Genomic DNA, 27352 nt, shown 5'->3' with positions numbered 1-27352 from the left:
CGGCGGCGGAGGAGAGCGCGCGCGCGCCCCCTCCCTCCCTCCCTCCCTCCCCCTCCCCCCAATTTCCACCGCGGCCAATTCATGGACAGGAACTACCCCAGCGCCGGCTTCGGGGACCCGCTCGGCGCCGGGGCGGGATGGAGTTACGAGAGGTCAGCGAAAGCTAGGTAAGGAGCTGAGGGTGGCCTGGAGGAAGGGGCCAAGGGGTGGGGGCCCAGCCCGGCCGGGCCTGGCCCGCCTGGCGAAGCGTGCATCGCAAACTCCCCTCCGGCTTGCAAGGGAGCGGCCTTCCTCGGTTTGCAACAACGCCGCCGCCCCAGTTTGCAAATTGCAAACTCCGCCAAAGCCAGCTCCGGCATGCAAAGGGAGAGATGCAGCGGGAAAATGGGGGTGCAAAACAATTTCGGACGGAAAGGCCCTGGGAAGGTGGGAGGGACTGGCGAAGCAAGGCCTGGATTTCCCCCCATCCTTGGATTCCCGGCTTGCTGATCCCTCCTCCCTGCATCCCGGGCTCTGCTCTTGCATAGGTGGGATGGAAAGGAGAATTAGAACGCAGACCTGGGGGGAGCCCCCCCTCCCGTCCTATTGTTCCGGGACTGCGCGAGGCCGCGCCACTCGGGCCCCCCCCCCGAAATTCCGCGCGCAGAGTGGGCACGGGGCCCCGCCCCCTTCCCAAGCTGGGGTTCTGTGTGTGTGAGGGGGGGGGTCCTGGAATCTGAGACACGCCCCCTTGGGCTCCCCCACCCCCCAAAGGCAGAGAATCCTAGTGGATGGCGAGGAGCGGAGTATTTGACCTCTTGAGTCCCAGCCGTGAATTGGGGCCGTTGCATGGGAAGATTCAGATATTTCCCTGGTGTGTGGTTGTGTGCGTGAGCGTGGGCCCTGTTGGTGCTTAGTTGGCACCCTGCTCACCTGCGAATCAGCCCCCTTCCTGCTGTTTATGTCCTGCCTTCACTCTTCACCTGTCCCCAACCCCCCCCCACCTCCTGGGTTTCCCAGCATGGCTGGGCATGACCCCACATGTGTTAGGATTTTCCATTTGGGACTTCTCGCTCTGTATATTTCCTTCCCCACGGGTGAGCTGGATAGTCGTTTGCACACACACCTGGCTTTGCAAGGGCCCATGCATTTGAACCTCAACCCCGCGGGATGGACGTTGTTCATGTTCACACTTGTACCTGGTACTTTCCCCTAGTCCTATCCCCTCCCCACCCCCCATCCCAGCCTTTTGGGGAACAATCTACCTCCTGCTCCTGACTCGGGACCCTATATGAGGTTCAGGGCCATGTGTTCCCACGTGTCTGCATTAGAGTGGGCGTCCGTGTGCACCCCTCAGGTGGGCCCCGGGGCCTTGTGTCGTCCAGGGGATAGTGGGCTCGGTAGGAAGTCCATGCCTTTTGAATTTTCAACTTGGGGCACTTCCCTCTGACTCTTCACCCTCTTCTGTTTGCCTCGTCGTTGTGCATGTCTGTTTGTAAACGTGAGACTATCTGGGCTCTATTTATTGGGGCTTGAGTGGGGAATGTTTCATGGCTCTTTTCATTGGGTACCCCGGTTCCCTTGGTCTTCTTTCCTTTAGGGCCCAAGGTTCCTTAGGGATAACCCCCAGTCAGCTGTAAGATTCCCCCCACACCCCGGGGGATTTGCTGAGTTCCATTCTCCTAGGGTAGCTGCAGAGGACACCCTAACATCTCTCCCTTCCCCCCAGCTTGGTCTATGGCAGCTCCAGGACCTCGCACCCCGAGACCGACATCTTACACCGCCAGGCCTACGCGGCCCCCCACCCACTGCAAAGCTATGCCACCAACCACCACCCAGCAGGTACGGCCCCCGTCCCGCCCCGCCTGGGCTGGCCCTCCCTCCCAGGCAGCTGGTTGGCTGCTGAAAGTTCCACCCCTCCTAATTGGCCGTGCCCTGCGTCCTGGCCCGCCCCTTGCTGCCTCTCCTCTGATTGGTTGCCTCTGAGGCTGCTGGTCCCTGCTCAATTTCACGCTGGATTCGTCCACCCTTGTCTCTGGCCCCGCCTCTTTCGCTCCAATTGGCCCCGTCCCCTCAGCCCCCAAATCCCACCTTCTCTTCCAGGCTTTTCCTCCTGTCTATCCCACCCCAATCCTTTCCCTCTAGGTTTGCCCATCCTCTTGGCTCCTTGGCGCTCTGAATTCGTTCTTCCTGATTCCTTTTCTTTCTGATTGGCTCTAAGTCTTTGGACCTCCCTGTTTTTCCTTGGGTCTGCCCACCACCTTATTCTTTTCCCTGTAGTCCTACCTCTAACGATTCTGATTGGTTTCCTTCTTCCTGGGTGGACGTGCAAGTAGATTACATTATCCAATTTGATCCTTAACTTTCCTGGTTGGCTCCTTCCCTTGTCTCCTCTTTATTTTTTTATTTTTTTGTTTTTTTTCTGGATCCTCCCACTTGAACTCAATCCCTTTAGACCTGCCCTCTTCCTACTAAGTGGCTCCAGTCATCCCATCTTTTCCCCTTCCTTGCTAGAATTGCCCAAATCCTTTTGTGTCTCCCTCCCCCTTCCACCAAGAACTCTGTCCTGTTGTGCCCACTTCCTTTGATTCTGGGTTTTTCTACTCTTTTGTTTACCTTTCCTCTCCTGGGCTCCCTGCCCTTACGATTGGACTACACTCCATCCTGCTTATTGCTTTCCTTTTTCCCCTTTGTTATCCTCTGCCCTGTCTCCTCAGCTTGGCTGTGTCCACTTTATCCCCTTGGAATCTATCTCTTTACATTTTCCAACCCTTTTCCCTGACCTGACTTGCTTTTGGCCTCTTCCTTTTCCCTTTCAACTTGGCCTTATACCCCACTTTGCTGACTCTAACCCCCTTGTCCTTGGCCAGGCCTCTCTGGACTCTTCGACACTGGCCTCCACCACGCGGGCTCAGCAGGGCCCGACGCCTCCGTCATGAACCTCATCTCGGCCCTGGAGTCCCGGGGCCCCCAGCCTGGCCCCTCTGCCTCCTCTCTCCTCTCCCAGTTCCGCAGTCCTTCCTGGCAAACAGGTAAGCCCAGCGCCGATCCAGGAGGGCCAGGGTGGGGCTGGCATGTGGTCCGCCCTGACCTGTGGTCTTCTCCGTCATCCCTAGCCATGCACACGCCAGGCCCCACGGAGCTCTTCATTTCGGGCGCCCTGCCGGGTTCCAGCACCTTTCCATCCTCCTCTGCCCTGTCGGCCTACCAGCACCCGGCTTCCTTCGGCAGCCGCCCCTTCCCAGTGCCCTCGTCCCTCAGCCTTCAAGATCCCCCATTCAGTCCCCCAGCTAACGGGCTCCTGTCCCCTCATGATGTGTTGCACCTAAAGCCCTCGCAAGCACCCACGGTGCCATCCTCGCTGGGCTTCGAGCGCCTGGCAGGGGGCGGTGTCCTGGGGCCTGCTGGTCTCGGCCCGGCCCAGACCCCTCCTTACCGCCCCGGCCCTCCTGACCCACCCCCACCCCCCCGCCACCTCCCGACTCAGTTCAACCTGCTGGCTTCCTCTTCCGCTGCTGCCGCTGCCGCCGAGCAATCTTCCCCACAGCTCTACAACTTCTCGGGTGCTGCCCCGGGCCCCCCGCCACCCGAGCGGGCCCTGCCCCGCCAGGACACCGTCATCAAGCACTACCAGCGGCCGGCAAGTGCACAGCCCCCGCCGCCCCCGCCACCAGCCCACGCCCTCCAGCATTACCTGAGCTGTGGAGGCAGCTACTCCTCCATGGGCCACAGGGCTAACCTGGCCTGTAGCCCCCTGGGCGGCGGGGAGCCCTCCCCTGGTGCTGGCGAGCCTAGCAAGGCTGGGCCCAGCGGAGCCACGGCTGGAGCATCGGGCCGGGCTGCAGGCCCAGAGGCGGCTGGAGGAGGTGGGGCTGCGGGTGGCGCTGGAGGTTACCGCCCCATCATTCAGTCGCCCGGTTACAAGACAGGCAAAGGCGGTTACGGAGCAGCTGCGGGTGCTGCCAACAGGCCCCCCCCGCCCCGTTCAACCGCCACGCCCAAATGCCAGAGTCTGGGTGGGCCAGCAGCAGCCTATGCCACTGGGAAGGCCTCTGGGGCTGGCGGGGCCGGGGGCCAAGCCTATTCCCCTGGACAGCCCCAAGGGCTTCTAGGACCCCAGGCCTACGGGCAAGGGTTTGGAGGGGGTCAAGCACAGGACTTGAGCAAAGGCCCTAGCTACTCTGGGGGGCCCCCACAGCCCCCCAGTGGCCCCCCGCCTCCTGGCCTAGCCACGTGTCAGAGCTACTCCCCGGATCAGCTGCAGGGGCAGCTGTATGGGGTTCAGGGTGAGCCGTACCCCGGGCCAGCTGCCCATTCCCAGGGGCTGCCCACAGCCAGCCCCTCGCTCAGCTACAGTACCGGCCATTCCCCGGCGCTCTCGGGTCACGGAGGTGGCTGGGGGCCCAGCTCCCTGGGGGGTGGCGGCGAGGCCAGCCCTTCTCACATCATCCGCCCACTGCAGTCGCCGCCTGCCCCCGGCCGCCCGCCTGGAGTCGGCTCTCCGGGAGCCCCTGGCAAATACCTGAGTTCCGTCTTGGCCTCGGCCCCTTTCCTGGCGCCTCCGGGAGCCGGCAGCTATGCAGCCGGAGCAGGTGGCTACAAAGGCAAAGGGGATGGCTCGGAGCTGCTGGCTGGCCCCGGCGGGCCTCCTGCCGAGCGCACGGAAGATGAGGAATTCCTCATCCAGCATCTCCTACAGGCACCCAGCCCCCCGCGGACCTCAGGGGCAGACGGCTTGGTGGGTGAAGATGGGGCAGCGGATGCCTCCAAGGGACTTGGGGGTAGTGGTGGGGCCGGGGGTCCACCGGGCACACCCTACGAGCTGGCCAAGGAAGACCCCCAGAGGTATCACCTGCAGAGTGTCATCCGGACGAGTGCCAGCCTCGACGAGGGTGCCACAGCAGCCCTGGAGCTGGGCCTGGGGAGGCTGAAGGAGAAGAAGAAAGGGCCGGAACGAGGTGGCGAGACACCCGAGGGGCTGGCCACCTCAGTGGTCCACTATGGGGCAGGTGCCAAGGAGCTGGGGGCCTTTCTCCAAAAGAGCCCGCCGCCCCCACCTCCCACAGCTCAGCCTGCCCAGCCCACGCCCCACGGCCTCCTCCTGGAGGCCGGGGGCCCTGACCTCCCACTGGTGCTGCCTCCGCCTCCCCCACCACAACTGCTCCCTTCTGTCCTTAGCCACGCCCCCAGCCCCTCTCCCAGTGCCCCCAAGGTTGGCGTTCATCTCCTTGAGCCAGCCACCCGTGATGGGGCGCCCCAGGCGCCCCCGCCGCCGCCCCCACCTCCGCCACCCATGCCCCTCCAGCTTGAGGCCCACCTCCGAAGCCACGGCCTGGAGCCTGGTGCCCCCAGCCCCCGCCTGCGACCCGAGGAGAGTCTGGAGCCCCCAGGCGCCATGCAGGAGTTGCTTGGGGCCCTGGAGCCACTGCCCTCAGGGCCTGGTGACACTGGCGTAGGCCCACCTAATACCGAGGGCAAGGATCCCTCAGGTGCCTACCGCAGCCCCAGCCCGCAAGGCACAAAGGCCCCCCGCTTTGTGCCACTCACGTCCATCTGTTTTCCTGACTCCTTGCTCCAAGACGAGGAGCGCAGCTTCTTCCCCACCATGGAGGAGATGTTCGGCGGAGGGGCGGCAGACGACTATGGCAAGGCCGGGCCGCCTGAGGACGAGGGTGACCCCAAGGCGGGGACTGGGCCGCCTCCGGGCCCCCCTGCCTATGATCCCTATGGGCCCTACTGCCCTAGCCGGGCGTCTGGAGCTGGGCCTGAGACGCCGGGCCTGGGCCTGGACCCCAACAAACCGCCTGAGCTGCCCTCCACGGTCAATGCCGAGCCTCTGGGCCTGATCCAGAGTGGGCCACACCAGGCGGCCCCGCCACCCCCGCCTCCCCCTCCACCGCCGCCACCTGCCTCCGAGCCCAAGGGAGGCTTGACCTCACCCATCTTCTGCTCTACCAAGCCAAAGAAGCTGCTCAAGACGTCCTCCTTCCACCTGCTACGGCGCCGCGACCCGCCCTTCCAGACGCCCAAGAAGTTGTACGCCCAGGAGTACGAGTTTGAGGCGGATGAGGACAAGGCCGATGTGCCCGCTGATATCCGCCTCAACCCTCGGCGCCTGCCCGACCTGGTGTCCAGCTGCCGTTCCCGCCCGGCCCTTTCACCCCTGGGTGACATCGACTTCTGCCCGCCCAACCCAGGCCCCGATGGCCCCAGGCGCCGTGGCCGCAAGCCGACAAAGGCCAAGCGCGATGGCCCACCCCGGCCCCGGGGTAGGCCCCGGATCCGCCCGCTGGAGGTCCCCACCACTGCTGGGCCAGCCTCAGCCTCCACACCCACTGATGGAGCCAAGAAACCTCGGGGCCGGGGCCGTGGTCGGGGCAGGAAGGCCGAGGAGGTAGGGGGCACACGGCTGGAGCCCCTGAAGCCACTTAAGGTGAGGGGGACTGGGGTCCGGATGGCTTAAGTTTTCAAGAAAGCGGAGGGTTGGGGCCACGGTGGAGGTTCTGGGGCGTGATGGGGGGCTGTGGTTTACGTTCCTGAAACTTGTGAGGAAATGAATCTCTGGGCTGGGATTCCAGGCTTCCACTGTTGGAGGGATCTGAGAATTGACACTTTGGGGTCTGGAGGGAGGGAGGTACAGGGTATTGGAGCTTAGGTTCTTAGGTGCTAGGTCTTAAAGGACCAGCGATCGGGGGTTCCTAGATTCCTGCGTCTTGGGGGTGCGGGCGGAGGGTCTGGAGATTGGGTTCCTGGGCTGTAAGCAAAGGAGGATCAGGGAGCATCGAGGGAGGAACTCCAGTCCTGTTGTTCTGGAATCAGAAGGGGTCTGTGGGCTTGAATTCTAGAGTTCTACAGGCTGAAAGTGGGAATTTGACCTGAGTCTTAAGTGAGGGTTGGGGGCCTGCGCTCCTGCTTCTGATGGGGGAGGGGACTTGGGGCCCCAGATCCGTGGGTCCTGACTCCCCGTCGCCCCAATATCTAGATCAAGCTGTCTGTGCCCAAGGCCGGCGAGGGTCTGGGAGCCTCGTCAGGCGACGCTGTATCCGGCGCTGACCACAACAGCCTGGACTCCAGCCTGACTCGGGAGAAGATTGAGGCCAAGATCAAGGAGGTGGAAGAAAAGCAGCCAGAGATGAAGTCCGGCTTCATGGCCTCCTTCCTGGACTTCCTCAAGTCAGGCAAGCGTCATCCGCCACTCTATCAGGCCGGCCTGACGCCCCCACTCAGCCCCCCCAAGAGCGTGCCGCCCTCTGTGCCGGCCCGGGGCCTGCAGCCCCAGCCCCCTGCCGCCCCCACTGTGCCACACCCCCCGCCTGCCGGCGCCTTCGGGCTGGGGGGCGCACTGGAGGCGGCCGAGAGCGAGGGGCTAGGGCTGGGCTGCCCTTCGCCCTGCAAACGGCTGGACGAGGAGCTGAAGCGCAACCTGGAGACGCTGCCCTCCTTCTCCTCGGACGAAGAAGACTCTGTGGCCAAGAACCGGGACCTGCAGGAGAGCATCTCCTCAGCCATCTCCGCTCTTGATGACCCACCCCTCGCTGGGCCTAAGGACACTTCCACCCCAGATGTGCCCTCCTTGGCAACTGAGGCTTCAGTGCCAGGGCCTCCCCCACTCCCGGGGCTCCCTAGCAGCAATGGCACACCCGGTGAGCTCGGGGATGATGGTTTGGGGGCGGGAAGGGGCTTTCCTGTTGTTCAGGTCACAGGGTACAGTTGTGCAGGTTGTGCACTGTTTAAGGGACATTGTTCACGTAGAGGAAGTAGATTCTCTTGTTTACGAAAGTAACTTGTTAATTGAGGGCAAACAGGTGTTTTTAGTAAGAAAGGTAGCATTTTCTAATTTGCCCACAGATGCTAAGTGGGCTAAAGGGCCCCAAGGTGGGCACTGGAGAATGTGGGAAATGGGGCAGGTTATAAGTGATAGGGACAGGTGGGTGACAGGGTACTGAGAGAGCTTTTAAAACTGGTGAGGATATGGAATCTGAGAAGGAGCTGGGATTTAGAGATGTATGGCAAAGGACAGAAAGGTATCTGGGGGTAGGGAGAGACTTGGGGAGGGTAGTTGAAAGAGACTGGAACATTGACTAGTTGGGTCTCATGGGGGGGGGGGCAGGAGGGAAAGGCTGGGGGTATGGCAGGGTCTGGATGGTGTTCTGTCCTGAGAGAGGCTTTGGGCAAATTTTAAGGTGCTTCACTGGAGAGGGAATGAAGGCATTGATTCGGAGGAAGGCAGCGGGGGCAGTTAATGAGGGCTTGAGGGCTCAGAGGTGTCCTAAGGAAGGGAGAGCACTTCTAGGGGGTTGCAGAAGAGTGGGAAATGGAGAGGGAGGCTGAAGGGCAGAGGTGAGAAGAAATGCCAGGGGCTTCTGAACAAACAGAGTGTCAGGGTTCGCTGAAATGGGAACGAGTATTGGGGTTCAAGAACCTTGGAAGGCTCATAGCTCAGGACACGGCTTGAGAGGAAGCAGTTTTAGGCATCAGGAGGGATTTTAAGGCAGTAGAGGGGGCCGTTAGAAAAGCCCTTGGAGAGTTCAGTGGGAAGTAGAGGGCATTAATGATCTTGAGAGTAGAGAGCAGTCTGAGGGAAGGGCAGGGAGAGCTTGGGGGGGAGGAGGACAAGACCCCCTGAGCAGGAAATGAGGAGGAAGAGGTGCAGAGTGAATGCTTGGGGAACTGGGACGGAAGGTGGAAGATGGGAGGTGAGGGCCGGCAAGGGCTTTGAGGCAACTGAGCGGTGTTTCTGGACTCAAATGGGCATGAGGCGTGGGAAATGGGTTTCAGGGGCTCAGAAGGTCCTCTGGAGCTGGGAAGGGGGTCTCCTGGAGGGACTTTGACCTAGCAGAAGGGCTTTGGGGGAGTTGAACTGTTGGCATTGGAAGGGACGTTCCGGAACAAGAGAAGAGGTGCAAGGGCTAGTGAATGGCATTTGGGAACTAGGAGCCACGTCAGGGCAGGGCAAGGAGCTTTGGAGGGACTTGGGGTGACGGCAAGGGGGAGATGGACTGGGGTTGGAGACCGTTGAAGGATGAGGAAGGGTCTGTGGTGAGACAAGAGAGGACTGATTTTTTGGTTTTTAACGTTTATGTGTTTAGAGTGTATGTGCACGCAAGCAAGGGTGTGGGGGCAAAGAGAGAGAAGGAGAGAGAATCCAGCAGGCTCTGCAATGTCAGCGCAGAGCCCGGCGCGAGGCTCGATCCCATGAACTGTGAGATCGTGACCTGAGCGGAAATCAGGAGTCAGATACTTAACTGACTGAGCCACCCACGCGTCCCCAGAGAGGACTGGTTTTAATGGGGAGTGGGGGCGGGGGGGGACATTGAGTAATGCTACAATACAAGGGACAGAAGGGGAGAGTATTTAGAGACTGGGAAGAGGGGTGGGGACAGAGCACCACATTTGGGTGGGAAGGCTTATTAGGACACTGGAGAGAGAAGTTAAGGGAATAGTCTTCCTTTGGCCTCCTCAGGCAGAGGTGGGTCGTAAAAGTCCCAGAGCGGGGCGCCTGGGTGGCTCAGTCCGTTAAGCGTCCAACTTCGGCCCAGGTCATGATCTCACAGCTCATGAGTTCGAGGCCCTGCATTGGGCTCTGTGCTGACAGCTCAGAGCCCGGAGCCTGCTTGGCATTCTGTGTCTCCCTCTCTCTGCCCCTCCCCCGCTCACCTGCGCGCTCGCTCTCTCTCTCTCTCAAAAATAAATAAAAAATCATTAAAAAATAAATAGAAGTCCAGGAGGGGAAGGGCGCCTGACTGGCTCAGTCTGTGGAGCAGGAGACTCGTGATCTCAGGGTTGTGGGTTCCAGTCCCATCTCGGGTGTAGAGATTACATAAAAATAAAATCTGGGAAAAAAATAACAAGGAAAGTCGGGGAGGGGACAGGCGACAGGTAAGCAGCCTCAGGAGCCCTGATTAGGAGGAAGGGCAAGAGCAGAAGAATAAGAAGTGGAGGTGAGCGGGATTTGCAGCAGAGATGGGTGTTAGGGTGCTCGGTGGAGAACAGTTCCCGTTGATCAGGAGGGATGTGGGGGTGCACAGCAGGAAGGGGGCTGGCTGTGTTGGGACGCTGGAGAGGAGGGTGGGGGCTGATACTGATTGACAGGGACAGCGGCCTTGAGGGGCCTCGCGGTGCCGGTGCCGTAGTCCGCCCTGACGCCCCTCTCGCCCCCAGAGCCCCCGCTGCTGGAGGAGAAGCCCCCGCCCTCGCCGCCCCCCGCCCCGACGCCGCAGCCACCGCCGCCGCCACCCCCACCGCCGGCCCTGCCCTCGCCGCCCCCGCTGGTGGCCCCCGCGCCCAGCTCGCCGCCCGCCCCGCCGCCCCTGCCCTCGCCGCCCGCCCCGCCGCCGCCCCTGCCGGCCGCCCCCGCGCCGGAGGAGCCCCCTGCCCCGTCCCCCGAGGAGCCCGAGCCTCCGGACGCCCGGCCCCTGCACTTGGCCAAGAAGCAGGAGACGGCAGCCGTGTGCGGGGAGACGGACGAGGAGGCGGGCGAGAGCGGCGGGGAGGGCATCTTCCGGGAGCGCGACGAGTTCGTCATCCGCGCCGAGGACATCCCTTCCCTCAAGGTGAGTCCCCGGCATGGCACGCCGGGCCCGGGGGTTTGGTCCCTCAGCGGCTATGGAATGCCTGCCGGGTGACAGGCCCCGAATCCACAGGCCGATGGGGCCAGAGCATCCAGAGGACCTGCGGGGCTCTGAGATGCGGGGGGCGTGTGTGTCCCATAAAGGAGAGCGATGGTTAACATTTATTGCAGGTATTGTGGGGGCTGGGGTTCCAGGAGGCAGGTCCTGGTCTCGGTGAAGCTTCTAATTTAATGGCACAAGCCAAGAGAGTGGTGACTTGGCGAGGTATGCCGTGTTGGTGGACGCTTGTGGAATCGACGGAATATACCTGTGAATGAGCGCGCTCTCTGAGGTAGTCTGTAAATTGAGTAGCCAATGATTTGGGAGCGTGAGGCCACATCTTAAACGCTTTATGCAGATCACCGCGTTCACTGCTCCCAGTTACGCTACTCCAGAGGTTGGCAAACTGGCCTGGATGGGCCAAGTGCAGCCCACGACCTCTTCCTATAAATAACGTTTTATTGGCACCCAGCCATGCCCAGACGTTTCCAAATCCTCTAGCGCCCCTATCGTGGTGGGGTGAGATGGTTGGCAGAGGCTAGCTGACCCACAAAGCCAAGAATCTTTCTTTCCTGCTCCATGACAGAAAAAGTTTGCCCATCTCTGCTCCACTCGGTTCATGGGACAGATAGGTTTGGACCAGAGGATTAATAGCAGGGGTGCTTGGTGAGGGTAGGTGACTTCAGGCGCTCGTGCAGTGCGTCTCCCAGAACAGGAGACTGAGCAAGTGCTTGGTGGGTCAGCAAGCCATGGTTCCCTTGATGGTGACCCTGAAGACTAAGCTCCTTCTTCATATTAGTCACTGTCACGGACTGGGTATTGATTACGGGGCCAGGAACACGTGTGGCCCTTGATGTACGTCATCGCGTTTAATTTAATCTCGGGTGTTGTTTCTTCGGACGGAGACGTTGCGGGATGAATTAATTATAAGGTTAATAACTCGTGTTATGCTTTATTATCTCGTGTACTTTGGGAGATGAACTTAATGTGTTATTTACAGTCTTATCTTTATTTTTATTTTATTTTATTTTATTTTTCAAGGTTTATTATTTTTTTTTTTGTATAAAATTTATTGTCAAATCGGTTTTCATACAACACCCAGTGCTCATCCCAGCAGGTGCCCTCCTCAATACCTGTCACCCACCCTTCCCTCCCTCCCACCCCCCTTCAACCCTCAGTTCTCAGTTTTTAGGAGTCTCTTATGGTTTGGCTCCCTCCCTCTCTAACCATTTTTTTTCCCTTCCCCTCCCCCATGGTCTTCTGTTAAGTTTCTCAGGATCCACATAGGAGTGAAAACATATGGAATCTGTCCTTCTCTGTATGACTTATTTCACTTAGCATAACGCTCTCCAGTTCCATCCACGTTGCTACAAAAGGCCAGATTTCATTCTTTCTCATTGCCACGTAGTATTCCATTGTGTATATAAACCACAATTTCTTTATCCATTCGTCAGTTGATGGACATTTAGGCTCTTTCCATAATTTAACTCTTGTTGAGAGTGTAGTCTTATTTTCAGTCTTTTTTTTTAAGTTATTTTAAGAGAGCACGAGTGGGGGAGGGGCAGGGGCGGGGAGAGAGAGAGAGAAAGAGAATCTCAAGCAGACTCCGTGATGTCAGCACAGAGCCCGATGAGGGGCTTGATCTCACAAACCCCGGATCAAGACCTGAGCCGAAATTGAGAGTCAGACGCGGGGGCACCTGGGTGGCTCAGTCATTTAGCATCTGACTTCGGCTCAGGTCATGACCTCATGGTTTGTCAGTTTGAGTCCACATTGGGTGAGCCCCCCCATTTCTCTCTCTCTTTCTCTCTCCCTCTGTCCCTCCTGGGATTCTCTCTCTCTCTCTCTCTGCCCCTCGCTCACTTGAGCCCTCTCTCTGGAAAAAAAAAAAAAAAAAAAGAAAGGTCAGACACTTAACCGACTGAGCCACCCAGGCGCCCCGTCATTCTAACCATTTTTAAGTGTACCATTCGGTGGCATTAGGTACATTCACGTCGTTACGTAACTATCGCCATCGTCTGTCTCCAAGTTTTATATTCATAATTCTCCTTCACGATAGGGATTGCTAGCCCCGTTTTACAGGGAAGGAAACTGAGGCATAGAGTGGTACAGTAGCCTTCCTGGACTTTCATGGTTGGGGACTGACGCCAGCTCTGTTGGCCCCGGGAGCCTGGGCTCTCGGTAACCAGATTCAGCCTTTCTCTGTCCATTCTGTCAAACATTGACAGTGACAGCGGCGGATGCTGCTGGGCGCCCCGCGCTGGGCCGTAATAACAGAGCTTTTACAGATGAGGAAGTTCACGTTCAGAGACAGGGACTCGTTCGGCTGGTGGGTGCCGAGCCGGGATTGGAGCCACAGCTTTACTGACACCACCTCCCAGCTGGCCCGGGGCCGGGCAAGGATTCAGATGCTTAAAATACAACACGAGTGTGCATTACAATGGGGGACACACAGCCCCAGGACTGAACCACTCGTGCGGACATTGGAGACTCGTTTGTGTGCTTGCAGTCGGGGCAGGCTGGTGGCATCGTTACTGAGAGCCCAGCTTTGGCGTTAACCTGACAGGCTTAAATCTCAGCCACTTCTGGGCTGGGCTGGTGTTGACCCTTCCTGACCCTCCCGTTTCCTCATTTCCTCCCTCAGGTAACGGGAGGATCCAGGCATTAATGCTTGCCTGGGGCTTTATGGAACCGGGGGTGCACACAGTAGGTGTCCTCAAACTTTCGCTTCTGTTATTCACCTCAGTGCTCTTGGGCGAACCTAGTGCAGAGCTTGGGTAACTTTTTCCGTGAAGGGCCAGCCAATAAATACTTCGGGCTTTGCAGGTCAGAGGGTTTCTGCTACATATTCTTGTTTTGTTTTGTTCACAATCCTTTAAAAATTAGGAACCATTTTTAGCTGGTAGGTGTGTAAAAATGGGCAACAGGCCACTGGTCCAGAACAATGATAGCCTAGTAGAAATATCAGCGAACCATATACGTCATTTGAAACTTTCTCGTATCCAGGGGTGCCTGGGTGGCTCAGTCGGTTAAGCGTCCCGACTTCAGCTTAGGTTGTGATCTCCCGGTTTGTGAGTTTGAGCCCCGCGTTGGGCTCTGTGCTGACGGCTCGGAGCCTGGAGCCGGAGCCCGGAGGCTGCTTTGGATTCTGTGCCTCCCTATGCCTTTTTCCTCCCTGCTCGTGCTCTGTCTCCCTCTCTCTCAAAAATAAATAAACATTTTTTAAAAATTTAAAAATAAGCTTTCTTGTACCTACACTTAAAAGATAGGGGAGCTGGCTTAATGAGTAGAGCACATGACTTTTTTTTTTTTTTTTTAAGTTTATTTATTTAAGAGAGAGCTCAAGCTGGAGAGGGACAGAGAAAGAGGGACAGAGAGAATCCCGAGTAGGTTCCGCGCTGTCAGCGTGGAGCCCAACATGGGGCTTGAACCCACAAACTGCAAGATCATGACCTGAGCTTGAAACCGAGAGTCAGACTCTTAACTGACTAAGCCCCCCCAGAGGCCCTGAGCACTGGAGTCTTGATCTCAACAGTTGTGAGTTCAAGCCCCATGCTGGGCGTGAAGCCTTCTTAAAAAACAAACAAACAAGTTCAAAGATGGGTGAGATTGGCCACATTGTATTTTCTGTAACAGTGTATTTAAAGCCATCATTTCAGTATGTCATCAACGTAGAAAAAGCTCCTGAGATGTTTTACAGTTTTCCCATATCAAGTCTTTGACACCCGGTGTGTATTTTACACTTGTGGACCGTACTCGGGGCAGCTGAATTAGAAAGCGCGGGGCTAGCCCCCTTCCGTGCCTCAGCTTCCCCATCTCTAAAATGAGAGTGAAAATATTAACTCCCAGTTCTCGGGGATGTGGAAGATTTAGCAGGATGTAGACCCTGAGCACGTAAGAGTTTATGGGGTAGAGAAATGTACAGGGAAGGGCGGTCCGGGTGGAGGTAGCAGGGTGCAAAGCTCGTGTCATGAGCAAAAACGTGTTGTCCTTGTGGCTCAAGGGGTTGAGTGGCTGGAAGTGAGTGCCAAGGCTGGGAAGGTGAGCCAGGGGCCGGGTTATGCTGGGGTGACATCAACGGGCGCCTGCTTGAGACTCCTCTCTGGGTTTTCCGGCAGCTGCTAGGGCTTCTCGCCGGCGGGGAGGTGGCTGAGGAGATGTCTAGGCCTGATGGCAGTCTGTCCACCACCTCAGTCCTGTGACCCTGATTCCCTGTTAACGGACCACAAAGCTTTCTTATTCCCACCCTGCTAGGTGTTTCTGGCTCGTTCTCATCTTGCTGCTTGCTTCCTGCCCTGGTCTCTGCTTGTCAGAGTTCAGATTCCCAAAAGAGAATCTGATTGGTCCAGCTCTGCATTTGGGGCCAAGATGATTTGCTTCCTGATTGGCTGCCTGGTTAGGTCTCCTCCAATCGGCTCTGGCTTCCGTCGGGCAGGGGCAGGGGCTTTGGGCATGTTGGCTTCCCTAATAAGGGGAAGTGGGTGTGGTCAGTGATCTGATCTGCGTGAGGAGAGGCAGGAAGGACAGCCTGGGGACTGACCGGCCCTGATTGGAGATCAGGCAAGGATGATACCAGGGATTGGGCACGATGGTGGCAGGGAGGCAGAGTGGTTTTGGGAAAGACACCAAGCTCGACTGGGATGTGGTGAGCCGGGGGACCTGCGTCCAATGAGAAAATCAATAGACTCAGAAGAGGCAGATTAGGTAGTGGGAGGAGACTGAGGAGGGGGTGGGCCCCCCTGGGCCTCCCCCCCCCCAGGTGGGAAGGATGCTCTGATGACTTCTGAGAACTTCATATTCACATTGAGAGGGGAAAAGGCGCCCCTGATGGGGGGCACTGCATATGCAAAAATCTGGGGGTCAGAAAGTCTGGGGTTCATCTGCTGAACTCTGAGGGGTCTGGATAGCGTGCTGGGCAGGGGCTGGAGAAGAAAAAGGAAACTGAGGCAAAATTTCGCTGTGCCAGACTGTGGAGCTTGCACTGGGGGCCCTACAGGAGTTTGGAGCTGAGCAGGATGTGGTCTGAAAGGAACTTTTCAATCCTTGGGCTTCTGACCTGGCTTCCCAAGGTCACCGAGAGGAAGGACTGGGACCCATATAGCAGCCTGGGAAAAAGGACTTGGGGCCAGGACCCTGGCATCCTTGTCTCATCCTGCCTCTTGTAATTTTAAGCTGAGAGCATTTTGAGACCTCATTTTCATCAGGTTATTGTAATCCCTTTTTTGCACTCCCCTAGCTGATCTGAGGGACACAAAAAAATCACGGAGGTGAGGGGTGCCTGGGCGGCTCAGTCACTTGAGCGTCTGACTTCCGCTCAGGTCATGATCTCACGGTCTGTGAGCTCAAGCCCCCTGTCGGGCTCTGTGCTGACAGCTCAGAGTCTGGAGCCTGCTTTGGATTCTGTGTCTCCTTCTCTCTCTGCTCCTCCCCTTCTCATGCTCTGTCTCTCTCTCAAAAATAGATAAACATTAAAAAAAAATTTTTTTTTTTTTTAATCGTGGAGGTGAAAACAACTAACTCAAACTAAGAGTGGGTAGTAGATGGCTTGGCACACCAACGCCAGTATTACAGCTGCTGCCAGTGCCAGACATCATTAATTGATCTCAGCACTTCTCCGGCCATGCCTGGCTTTCAGGGCAGCCATGACCAATCAATTGGAGTTACCATCTGTATCCTGTTTATCACTTGAGTATGGATTCTTTGAACGCAAGGACTACCTTTCGTGCCTCTCTGGGTTATCACAATACCCGGTGCACATTTCCCGTAGCATCCGTATTCTTATCTTTTTTTTTTTATGTTTATTTTTGCAAGGGGAGGGGAGTGGCAGAGAGAGAGGGAGCCACAGACTCGACTCCAGGCTCTGAACTGTCAGAACAGAGCCCAAAGCGGGGCTCGAACCCACGAGCCATGAGATAACCTGAGCTAAAGTCAGACGTTCAACCGACTGAGCCACCCAGGCGCCTCCCATGTTCTTATATAGTCTATTAGCTGCTTTCTTCTAGACGCACAACTGTCACACATGCTGTCCTGTGTCATTGCTCGGTCCCCCTCATAGAAGACATTGTCCATCCAGGACTCATTTAGGTATCCCCTCTTCCAGGAAGCGTTCTTGGATTCAGATTGCATGTGAGGTCCTTATTTTTTTTAGTTTCTTATTAAAAAATTTTCTTTTAATGTTTATTTATTTTTGAGAGAGACAAGAGACAGAGTGTGAGTGGGGCAGAGGCAGAGAGAAAGGGAGACAGAATCCGGAGCAGGCTCCAGGCTCTGAGCAAGCCGTCAGCACAGAGCCTGACGCGGGGCTCAAACTCACAAACTGTGAGATCATGACCTGAGCCGAAGTTGGACACTTAACCAACTGAGCCACCCAGGTGCCCCAGTCCTTATTTTTTTTAATGCTTTTTTTTTTTTTTTAACGTGTATTCATTTTTGAGAGACAGAGACAGCATGAGTGGGGGAGGGTCAGAGAGGAGACACAGAATCCAAAGCAGGCTCCGTCCAGGCTCTGAGCTGTCAGCACAGAGCCTGACGCGGGGCTCAAACCCACAGACCATGAGGGGGTCTGCCATTAACACGTTTATTACTCGGTGCTGTTATTTTTTTGTGCCCTGTCTGGGTTTCCTGCTACTGCCCTCGCTCCCCCAGATTAGATACTGGGTCTGGCTGAGGGTCACACAAGTCTCGGAGTTGTGGAGAGGTTATCTGAGTGTGTTGGGGGCGTGGAGAAGGGGGGGCCTTACCCTCACCGTGTCTTGCCCTGTCGTGGATTCGCTGATGAAATACATGGCCTCCGGGCAACTGTCACCCGTCTGTTCCCGGCACAAGCCTCGACTGCGCCCTGTTTCATTTATCGACTTGTCTATCTTGTCACCTCTCCGACAAAGACCCCATGAGAGGCGTCAGTCTTATTCATCACTGGACCCGGGGGTCCAGCACGGTATCTGGAAAATGGTGGGTGTGCGCTCAGGAGTCGGTCGTGACGTTAAGTCGCGACAGAGGCTTATGCCATCCCACCGTGAAGTTTTTATAACCAAAACTTTGCAGCCCAAGAACCAACGGCCTTGACTGCGAGGACTGGGGTGAGCCACAGGAGGACGTGGCCAGACTCAAGCTGCCTCCCCAGGGCTGAGAACATCACACGGCCAGAAGACATCTGGCTGTCAGTGTTCGTTGATGGATGGCTTGTCGACCTCAGTCCCTTTTCTCTTAAGCGGGTGTAGAGGGAGGACATCGGGCCAGGAATTGGGGGGGCAGGGAGGACAGGAACGAGGGCTGACCTTGCCGGCCTCACTGCACCCCTCCTCAGCTGGCACTGCAGACGGGGCGCGAGCCCCCACCCATCTGGCGAGTGCAGAAGGCGCTGCTGCAGAAGTTCACTCCGGAGATCAAGGACGGACAGCGGCAGTTTTGTGCCACCAGTAATGTAAGCCTGCCCGGGGGGTGGGGAGTGAGGGCTCAAGAGCCCCGGGTGGGAGGCGGGGAGGTCTGGAAGCCGGGGTCCTCCTCACGCATGGCTGTGATTCATGCCTAGTCTCGGGTGTAGTCCAGCAGGGAGGCTCCGTTTCCAGTGGCTCCTGTGGCCGCCGCGGGGGCCCTGGGTGGGGTGGGAGTCTTGGTATCCGGCTGCCTGGCTGGGGTAGACGAAGGAGTTCCTCCTGTGCCTCTTTCCCTCCCTAGTATTTGGGGTACTTTGGGGACGCGAAAAACCGGTATCAGCGCCTTTATGTAAAGTTCCTGGAAAACGTCAACAAGAAGGATTATGTGAGGGTCTGTGCTCGGAAACCCTGGCATCGGCCCCCAGTGCCCGTCAGGTACCACGGGGAGCCGAGGGGCGGGCAGTTGGTGGGCAGGGTCTACAGGCATGGGGTTGGATCATTCAAGAGAAGAGGCAGAGTCAGGGAGAGTGGACACAGGGTGGGTGACAGAGACCCAGAGAGAAAGAGACTCCAGTCTGGGGCCGGGGGGCCAGGCAGAGACCCCGAGAGGGAACAGATGGCAAGAGGGGAAGCTGGTTCTGTGCTTAGAGCTGCTGGCGAGGCAGGGGGATTTCAAGAGGAGAATTTGGGTTTCTTAGGGGCTGCTGACTGCATACAGTCCCTTCCGTGTTCCCTTCCAGGCGCTCTGGGCAGGCCAAGGGCCCTGCGTCTTCTGGGGCCAGTTCTGCCCCGCCTCCCAAGGCGCCAGCACCACCTCCTAAGCCAGAGACCCCTGATAAGACTGTCTGTGAGAAGCCCCCAGAGCAGACGCCTGAGACAGCTGCGCCCGAGCCCCCCGCCCCTGAGAAGCCATCCCCACCTCGGCCTGTCGAGAAGGAGAAGGAGAAAGAGAAGGAGAAGGAGAAGGAGCGGGTGACGCGTGGGGAGCGGCCGCTACGGGGCGAGCGGAGCGCGGGCGGGCGGCAGACACGGCCTGAGCGGAGCCTCACCGCGGGCCAGCCCGCCACCTCCCGGCTGCCCAAGGCCCGGCCCACCAAGGTGAAGGCCGAGCCGCCCCCCAAGAAGAGGAAGAAGTGGCTGAAGGAGGCGGCAGGAAATGCCTCGGCGGGTGGGGGTCCACCAGGCAGCTCCTCGGACTCCGAGTCATCCCCGGGAGCACCCAGCGAGGACGGTGAGTCCCTAGGGAGCCACACAGGGCGGGTGGGGAGGCAAGAGGAAGGGAATCCGGGGCGTCAGAAGGAGGCGTGGGTGAGCGCTGTCCAGAGGGTTCTGGGTGGTATCGGTGAGACAGCGACAATAATTGAAATAAGGGCAATATGTGTCAGTCACGTGGCCCCTGACTGGATGACTGCTCTGCACACGATGAATTCACTTGTTTAATTTTTGTAGCAGTGCTACAAAGTAGATACCGTTACTGCCCTCATGTACAGATGAGGAGACTGAGGCACCAGGAGCACATAACATGGCTGGGGTGTGGCGTCCCACCCGAGTTGGGAGGTGGCCAGTGAAGCCTCAGGCCTGTTCTTCAATGCTGCACTGATTTGTCTTAGGACAGACATGTTATGGGGCCCCTGGCTGGCTCAGTGGGTGGAGCGTGTGACTCTTGATTTTGACGTTGTAAATTCGAGCCCTTTACGTTGCGTGTACAGATCATTTAAGAATAAAATCCTTATTCGTTTTTATTTTTTAAATGTTTAATTTTTTTTTTTTTTTACCTTTATTTATTTTTGAGAGACAGAGAGAGACAGAGCACTAGTCGGAGAGGGATAGAGAGGGAGACACAGAATCCGAAGCAGGCTCCAGGCTCTGAGCCATCAGCACAGAGCCCGACGCGGGGCTCGAACTCATGAACCGTGAGATCATGACCTGAGCCCAAGTCAGACGCTTAACTGAGCAACCCAGGCGCCCCTTAAATGTTTAGTTTTGAGAGAGAGAGAGAGAGAGAGAGAGAGAGAGAGAGAGAAAACGTGTGCTAGTGGGGGAGGGGCAGAGAGAGGGAGACAGAAGATCCAAAGCGGGCTCTATGCTGACAGCAGGGAGCCTGATGAGCCGTGAGATCGTGACCTGAGCCAAAGTCAGACGTTTAACTGACCTAGCCACCCAGGCGCCCCTAAAAATAAAATCTTAAAAAAAGGAAGCAGGTTCTGAGGGCAGAGGAACATGGGGGACCAGTGTCTGTCCTGGAGGCCCAGAGGTTGTGGTTTTCCCTGTGACTCGTTGTGTGACTCCAGGAAAGAGGCATCATCTCTTTATGCTGTAGTGTCTTCACTTACAAAATAGATTAATGACAGATAAAACATATAGGAGGGTACTCACCTATAGTAAAGCACCAAAGATGAGCTCCACTGCTTAGAATGATGTCTGGTTTGTGGTGACAGTAACAGCAACAAAATACACACGTACACACACACACACACACACACACACACACACACACACAGTAAATATAACAGCCGCCTTTTAATTGAGTGCTTACCAGGTGCCAGGCCATCGTTTTAAATATTTTACACATTGGTTTGTTTTATCTTGACATAAATCCTGAGAGGTAGGTCCTATAGAATTTTCCTCATTTTAAAGATGAGGAAACTGAGACACCAAGAGTCGATGTGACTTGTCTGAGGTCACATGTCTTTTTAGGAATAGGGCAGGGGTAGCCGTTTTAACAGAGACTAAGCATACGGTTAAAGAAGAGAATTCTCTTTCGTCAAAGCCCTGCTGAAGGTGGGAATCTCTTGGAAAATCAGAGGCTCTTCGCAAGGTTGTCCAGGGTCCCAGTTTCCTTTCCTCTTGTCGCTCTGCCTTCCCCCAGGTCAGAGGCAGCCCAGCAGCCCCAAAAGCTGAGGTCCTGCCAGTAGGAAAGGACTCAAGGACCAAGGAGTGAATCATTACACCTTCCTTTTAAGTGCCAGATCTGGGAGTGGCCCACATCCTACCTCTCCTGCCCCATTGGCTGGAACTCTATCACGTGGCCACACCTAGCTGCAAGGGAGGCTGGGAAATGTAGTCTTCTTTCTTTCTTTATTTTTAACTGGGCAGTGCTATGCTAAATCAGGCCCGGTGGAAGCAGTTAAAGACAGGTTGTGAAGGTGCCACAAGGGAGGAGACTTAGCCAAAGGCCTAGATTTGCAGGTCTTTCCTTCCCTGGCCCTCAATTTTTTTTCCTTTTTCTTCAACAGCTTACAAATTTAAGTTTAACTTTAACATGCCATATAATGAACCTATTTGAAACGTATAATTCAGTGGTTTCTAGTCTAGTCATAGAGTTATCCATCCATCTTGGCGATCAATTCTAGAACGCTTTCAGTATCCCAAAAAGAAACCCTGTACCCCTTGGTTATCACTCCCATTTCTCCCTTCCCCCCACACCCCCAGGCCTAAGTGACCAGCTACTTACAATCTCTGGATTTGCCTTATATTACATATAAGTGGAATCACACACCACGTTGTCTTTGGTAATTGACTTCTCGCACTTCGCTAACGTTTTGAGGTTCATCCATGTTGTAGAGGTGTCAGGATTTTGTTCCTGTTTGCGGCTGAATAATACTCCACTGCCTGGACAGACCACATTTTATTTATCTACCGTCCGGTTGGTGGAAATTTGGATCGTTTCCACTTTTTAGCTATCGTGAATAATGCTGCCCTGAACACACGTGGACAGCTCTGAATTTTCTGAAATGGGGGGAAGGGAACTCTACACGTTTATGGGAGCCGTTTCCTTGCCAAGGGGTCGGTGTGGGTCTGAGTCGGCCTCCCCTCACCTCACTCAACCAGGAGCCCCTCTAGGGTAGGGTAGGGTGAGTGTGACCTATGTGTGGATGCCCTGAAGGCTTTGCTCAGCCCAGGAGGCCTTAGAACTAAACTAACTCTGGGTTGTCTGAGAGCGGTGACCCTCCATGTGCTACAAGCTGTTGCTCTCTCCTTTCCTGTATTCGTAGAAGTTCTAGAAAGATGCTGCAGTGACTGTCTGCTCTCTCTCTTCCTTTAGTCTCCTCCCATGTGGCTTCCTTGGCCCCTTTTTGCAGATACTTATTGAGCACTTACTATGTGCCATGAACGAGGTCCCAGCAGTGAACAGAACAAACAATAATATGTGTGCTCATGGGAGCTTCCAGTCTAGCTTGGGAGAGTCCGTCCGTTGGATAAACATGTTATGTAACAGAACACAAACCAATGTGAAGAATCATCATTGTAAGGCTGGCTAGGCTTAAAGGCCGTTAAGAAAAAGTTTCAGTGGATGCCTGGGTGGCTCAGTCAGTTAAGCGTCCAACTCTGGCTCGGGTCGTAGTCTCACGGTTCATGGGTTTGAGCCCCGTGTTGGGCTCTGTGCTGACAGCTCAGAGCCTGGAGCCTGCTCCGGATTCTCCCCCTTCTCTCTCTCTCTCTCTCTCTCTCTCTCTCTCTCTCTCTCTCTTAAAAATAAACAAAGACTTTAAAAATTTCTTGGGGCACCTGGGTGGCTCAGTCAGTTGAGCCTCCGACTTCAGCTCAGGTCATGATCTCACAGTTTGTGGGTTCGAGCCCCACATCAGGCTCTGTGCTGACAGCTCAGAGACTCGAGCCTGCTTCAGATTCTGTGTCTCCTTCTCTCTCTGCCCCTCCCCCACTCAAGCTTTGTCTCACTCTGTTTCTCAAAAATAAATGAATGTGAAAATAAATAAATGAATAAATATTTAAAATTTTTTTTAAATTCTTAAAAATTAAAAAAAAAATAGTAAATACGTAGAAAAAAAGAAAAATGGTTTTAGTGAAGAGTATCCAGGCATTCTAGAGGGTGATGTTTTCGGGGGATGGGGGAGTTGGGGAATGCTTCTGGAAATGACACTGGAGCAGAGATCTGAGTGCAACAGGGTTGGGGTTGGGTGACTGGGAGAGAGAACATTCCAGGCTGGGCGTGTCTGGGGATCAGGAAGGAGGCCAGTGGCTGGAGCGAGTGAGTAAGAGGAGAGGGTGAGAAGTGAGGGCAGAGAAGGAACAGGACCAGACCTTGGAGGGACAAGAAGCCCAGGGCTTTGTGTTCCCACTGGAAGGATTTTACCTTGAACGAGTTAGGAGCCATGGGAGGGTTTGGGCCAAGGCCTGGGGGTCCAACTGCTGTTGCCAAGTGGTCACTCTGGCCTCTGAAACAGCTGTCCCCACGGGCCTTCCATGTGGTTAAGTCAAACAGACGTTTCTCATGCCTCTTCCTGAGGGATCTTTTAGGGCTGTTCATAGCCGTCCTGCATCTTTTTTCTCCCCGATGTTACTTCTTGGGTTTCATGTGAGTGTCCCTCAAGTCCTGACCTTGGCCTTGTTGTTTCACTTCTCACTTGGCAGGCTCAGCTTTCCAGTGAGCCTCACTCATTTCTTCTCCCTGGCCCCCCTCCAGACATCCCCCAAGCCTCCTCCCCCCAGATCCCACTGAGTTCCTTGTCCTAATTTCCGTATCTCCAGCATAGCCCCACTGGCTAGGCAGTCAGAGGGCCAGATCTCCAGCCTCCAGCCTTTGCTCCCTCACGTCCACGACTGGGAAGTCCCCAGCCCTTCAGCGCTTTCCTGTAGCCCTGGCCCAGACACTGGCCCTCCTGTCTTCTTGCCCGAGATCCTGTCCTTATGGCCCTGCTACAGCATCTTTTCTTACCTGGTCCATTGCCCTGACCTCTGGTATCATCCTTCCAATCCATCCCCTACCTGTCCTCAGAGGTGCCTTTCCACATTTACCCTTGCCCCTCCCCTGCTCACAGCTCTCCCATGGCTCCCTAGTACCCACCAGAAAAAGCCGCTACTCTCTCCACCTCATATTGGATGGAGGCCCTGCGAGGTCTGGCCTGCATGACCCGTGTAGTCTCAACTCCCACCTCCTCCCTCAGTCTTGCTCTTTGTGATGCGATCTCTCTGACTGGATTCGCTGGTTTGGAAACCAATGATGCTGCTTCTTTAGACTTGATTGAAGCTACGCTGAACCAGTCAAAGGTGAAGTTCACCGGCCTGGAATGCTCTTGCCTATCAGTCAAGACTTAGCTCTTGTGTGACCTTGGACGAGCCTTCCCTGGCTTGCCAGGCTGAACTTGTTACAATCAATGCCTGTGACTCCACCATCAGAGTACATGACGCTGGTACTTGGGGACTTTCTCCAGCGGACTCGGCACTCCCTGTGAATCTGGGCCTGGTACTTAGAACACCGTCTGCCACACAGGCGGCCTCCAGCAAAGGCGGAATAACGAACTGAAGTCCCATCTTGTTCCCCCCAGAGCGGGCAGTACCTGGGCGTCTGTTGAAGACCCGGGCGATGCGGGAGATGTACCGGAGCTACGTGGAGATGTTGGTGAGCACAGCACTCGACCCAGACATGATCCAGGCCCTGGAGGACACACATGGTGAGCTGAGGCCTGGGAGAGAAGGTCGCCGACCCCTCCTTTGCACCCCCCCTCCCCCATGCATTGTGGGGCTTCGGCTCTTCTGACGCCCCTCCGGGTCTTTTAGATGAGCTATACCTCCCGCCCATGAGGAAGATCGACGGCCTCCTGAATGAGCACAAGAAGAAAGTCCTGAAGCGGCTGTCGCTGAGCCCAGCCCTCCAGGTGCCTGTGGGGCCTGGGCGGGAGGTGTCCGGGGCCCCGCAGTCATGAACGGGAGAGATGTGCACCTGTCAGCCACGGAGGAGCTCCCGGAGCATGAGGCCCTGAGCGGGGGCACCATTCTCCGGGCTTGGCCAGGAGAAAAGTTGAGGGCAGGGCTGGCAAGAGGGAGTCTCTAGGTTCCTTGCAGGCCTGCATGGAGGGGTCTTGGAGGGTGCAGAGAGGTCATAGTGAAGGTCTGGGGCGGGCTGCTGGGAAAGCCCATCAGAGCGTGGCTCTGGAGTGCAAATTTGGAGGCAAAAGTTAGACTAGGGCCTGCACCCAGGCCTTGCCGTGGGACAGTGTTAAGCGGATCCTGATGGCTTCTCTGTCATCGTAATGCGGGACTTCTTAGCATCTTAGGTTTCGGTAGTAAGTCATCTAGATGATTTTCTTTCTGGAATGGCCTAGGATCCTAGAACAGACTATTCAGGCAGCTCTGATGCGGGGGATGGTTGTGTGGTGCTGAGATTTGGGGGCAGATTGTTAGGGCAGCGGAATTCTGGGATGGAATGTTGGTCCGGCCTTGACATTTCTGGGCAGTTACTGGTCGAATTCTGGGAATTCCGGGATGGACTTTCAGGCTGGCTCAGAAAATCCCCGGTGGGATGTTAGTCCCTCAGAAAATGCGGGATAGAGTGATAATCTGGTTCTAGAACTCTGGGTGGGGTGTTACGCTAGGGTTAAAACTTCCGTGGTAATGGAATATTCTTCTGGTTTTAGAATTCTGGGATCGAATGTCAGCCTGGCACTGGGGAGTCTGGATCTTAGGCTGATTCTCAAAATTTTGAGTAGGATGTAAGGCTGGTGCTGAGAATCCCGGGTGGAATATCAGGGGTCTCTGGGAATCTCAGGCCGGGCCACAAAGCACATTAAGAAGGGTCCCCAGACAGGCGTAGGTTCCTCTGTCCTTTGAGGAGACCAAGATTCCCCAGGGATCCCCTGATCCACAGCCTGAGGGAAACTGAGGCACCTGATGATCTGAGAACTGATGGTGGGTTTGGAGCGTGTGGGCCCAGGGCACGTCCCACTGACCGGTCGGCTTCCCGCAGGACGCCCTGCACACGTTCCCCCAGCTGCAAGTGGAGCAGAGCGGGGAGGGCTCCCCTGAGGAGGGGGCCGTGCGGCTGCGGCCGGCGGGGGAGCCCTACAACCGCAAGACGCTCAGCAAGCTCAAGAGGAGCGTGGTCCGAGCCCAGGTGGGGCCGCGGATGGGCGGGCGGTGTGGGCGACTGGGAAGAGGAAAGGCCCCGGGCTGGGCAGTGGGGTGAGGCTTCTCCACTCTCCTCTGTCCAGGAGTTCAAAGTGGAGCTGGACAAGTCGGGATACTACACGCTCTACCACTCCCTCCACCACTATAAGTACCACACCTTCCTGCGCTGCAGGGACCAGGTAAGCCCACCTGCAGCACCCGTTGCCCTGGGATTCGGCCCCACGGGCTCTGCCCTGGACCCAGCCCCTCCTGCCTCGGACCCAGGAGTCCAGCTCGCAGTCCCCTCCTCCCTCGGACCCAGGGGTCCAAGCCCACAGCCCCTCCTCCCTCAGACCCAGGAATCAGGCCCCCAGCCCCTCCTCCCTCGGACCCAGGGATCCAAGCCCACAGCCCCTCCTCCCTCAGACCCAGGAATCAGGCCCCCAGCCCCTCCTCCCTCGGACCCAGGGGTCCAAGCCCACAGCCCCTCCTCCCTCAGACCCAGGAATCAGGCCCCCAGCCCCTCCTCCCTCGGACCCAGGGATCCAAGCCCACAGCCCCTCCTCCCTCAGACCCAGCGTCCTGGTCCCCAGCCCCCTCCTCCCTCAGAGCCAGGGGTCCAAACCCACAGCCCCTCCTCTCTCAGACCCAGGAGTCCAGCTCCCAGCCCCCCTTCTCCTCGGGATATTGATCCCTAGACCCCCAGACCCTGGTGGCCGCTTGCCCCAGCTCCCTGTTTAACGCCCTGCAGACCCTGGCCATCGAGGGCGGTGCTGAGGACCTGGGTCAGGAGGAGGTAGTCCAGCAATGCATGCGGAACCAGCCGTGGCTGGAACAGCTCTTCGACTCCTTCAGCGACCTGCTGGCCCAAGCACAGGCCCACAGCCGCTGTGGGTGACCCCACCCCGCCTGGGGGAGCCACCTCTTCCACGAACGGAGAATTGGGACAGAACTGTGTCCTCAGGAGCTAACCCCTGGGCCCTGCCTGCCAGGGAAGTGGTGGGGGGGGGGGTCATTGGTCAGGGTGTGTCCATGCTGCCCCCACAAGGGCAGGGTTCAAAGTTCGACTCCTCCCCTCTCCCACACCCCCCTCCACTCCCTCCCCGCCCCTCCTGCTGTCCGGTGTACAGAGAAATTATTTATATATATGTATAAATGTCTATTTAGTAACGGTTTCCCTCCCCACCTTGGCCCAATCCCCTCTCCATGGCCACAGCCCCGCCCCCTCCACCTTGTACATAATGTATAGGAAAAGTCTATGTATGGTTGAGGGGGGCGGGGTGGCTTCAGAGAGCTGGGGGACCCCCTCCCCCCAACCCCCCCCTCACAGGCCAAGATCTTTGCTAAAGGCCATTCCCTCCCCCAGGGCATTCGGCATCGGGCGGGAGGGGGAAAACGCATCTTGTTAATTATTTTTAATCTTATTTATTGTACATACCTGGGGCGGGGGGCTGGGGAGGTGGAGGGGGAAGAAGGGTCCCCTCCCTTTGGCCCTCCTACTCCTTTTCTACTGCGATTGTCTGTGTCTGCCCCCCCCCCCCG

General features: G+C 56.7%; 1 protein-coding gene across 1 annotated transcript; it reads left to right on the top strand.

Moving 5' to 3' along the window:
• Positions 1–57: 57 nt before the first annotated feature.
• Positions 58–27352, top strand: PRR12 (proline rich 12). Its single transcript, XM_042918750.1, has 14 exons — positions 58–167; positions 1709–1821; positions 2850–3011; positions 3096–6412; positions 6962–7622; positions 10141–10532; positions 17896–18012; positions 18267–18400; positions 18706–19196; positions 24253–24378; positions 24485–24582; positions 25671–25817; positions 25915–26010; positions 26562–27352. The coding sequence occupies exons 1-14, from the start codon at positions 82–84 to the stop codon at positions 26706–26708; spliced, it is 6087 nt and encodes a 2028-aa protein (XP_042774684.1). The 5' UTR covers positions 58–81; the 3' UTR covers positions 26709–27352.

This window comes from Panthera leo, chromosome E2 (genome assembly GCF_018350215.1).
Source record: "Panthera leo isolate Ple1 chromosome E2, P.leo_Ple1_pat1.1, whole genome shotgun sequence".
In the NCBI taxonomy this organism is placed as follows: domain Eukaryota; kingdom Metazoa; phylum Chordata; class Mammalia; order Carnivora; family Felidae; genus Panthera; species Panthera leo.
Note: the sequence above shows the minus strand (reverse complement) of the source record. Positions and strands in the feature narration are given on the sequence as shown.

What these genes read in the sequence shown, in the direction of transcription:
- PRR12 (XM_042918750.1), top strand. Translation starts at nt 82, where the DNA reads ATGGACAGGAACTACCCCAGCGCCGGCTTCGGGGACCCGCTCGGCGCC. An exon ending in CACCAACCACCACCCAGCAG is followed by an intron (nt 1,822 to 2,849) that starts GTACGGCCCCCG and finishes GTCCTTGGCCAG; the next exon opens with GCCTCTCTGGACTCTTCGAC. An exon ending in CGGCCCCCAGTGCCCGTCAG is followed by an intron (nt 18,401 to 18,705) that starts GTACCACGGGGA and finishes GTTCCCTTCCAG; the next exon opens with GCGCTCTGGGCAGGCCAAGG.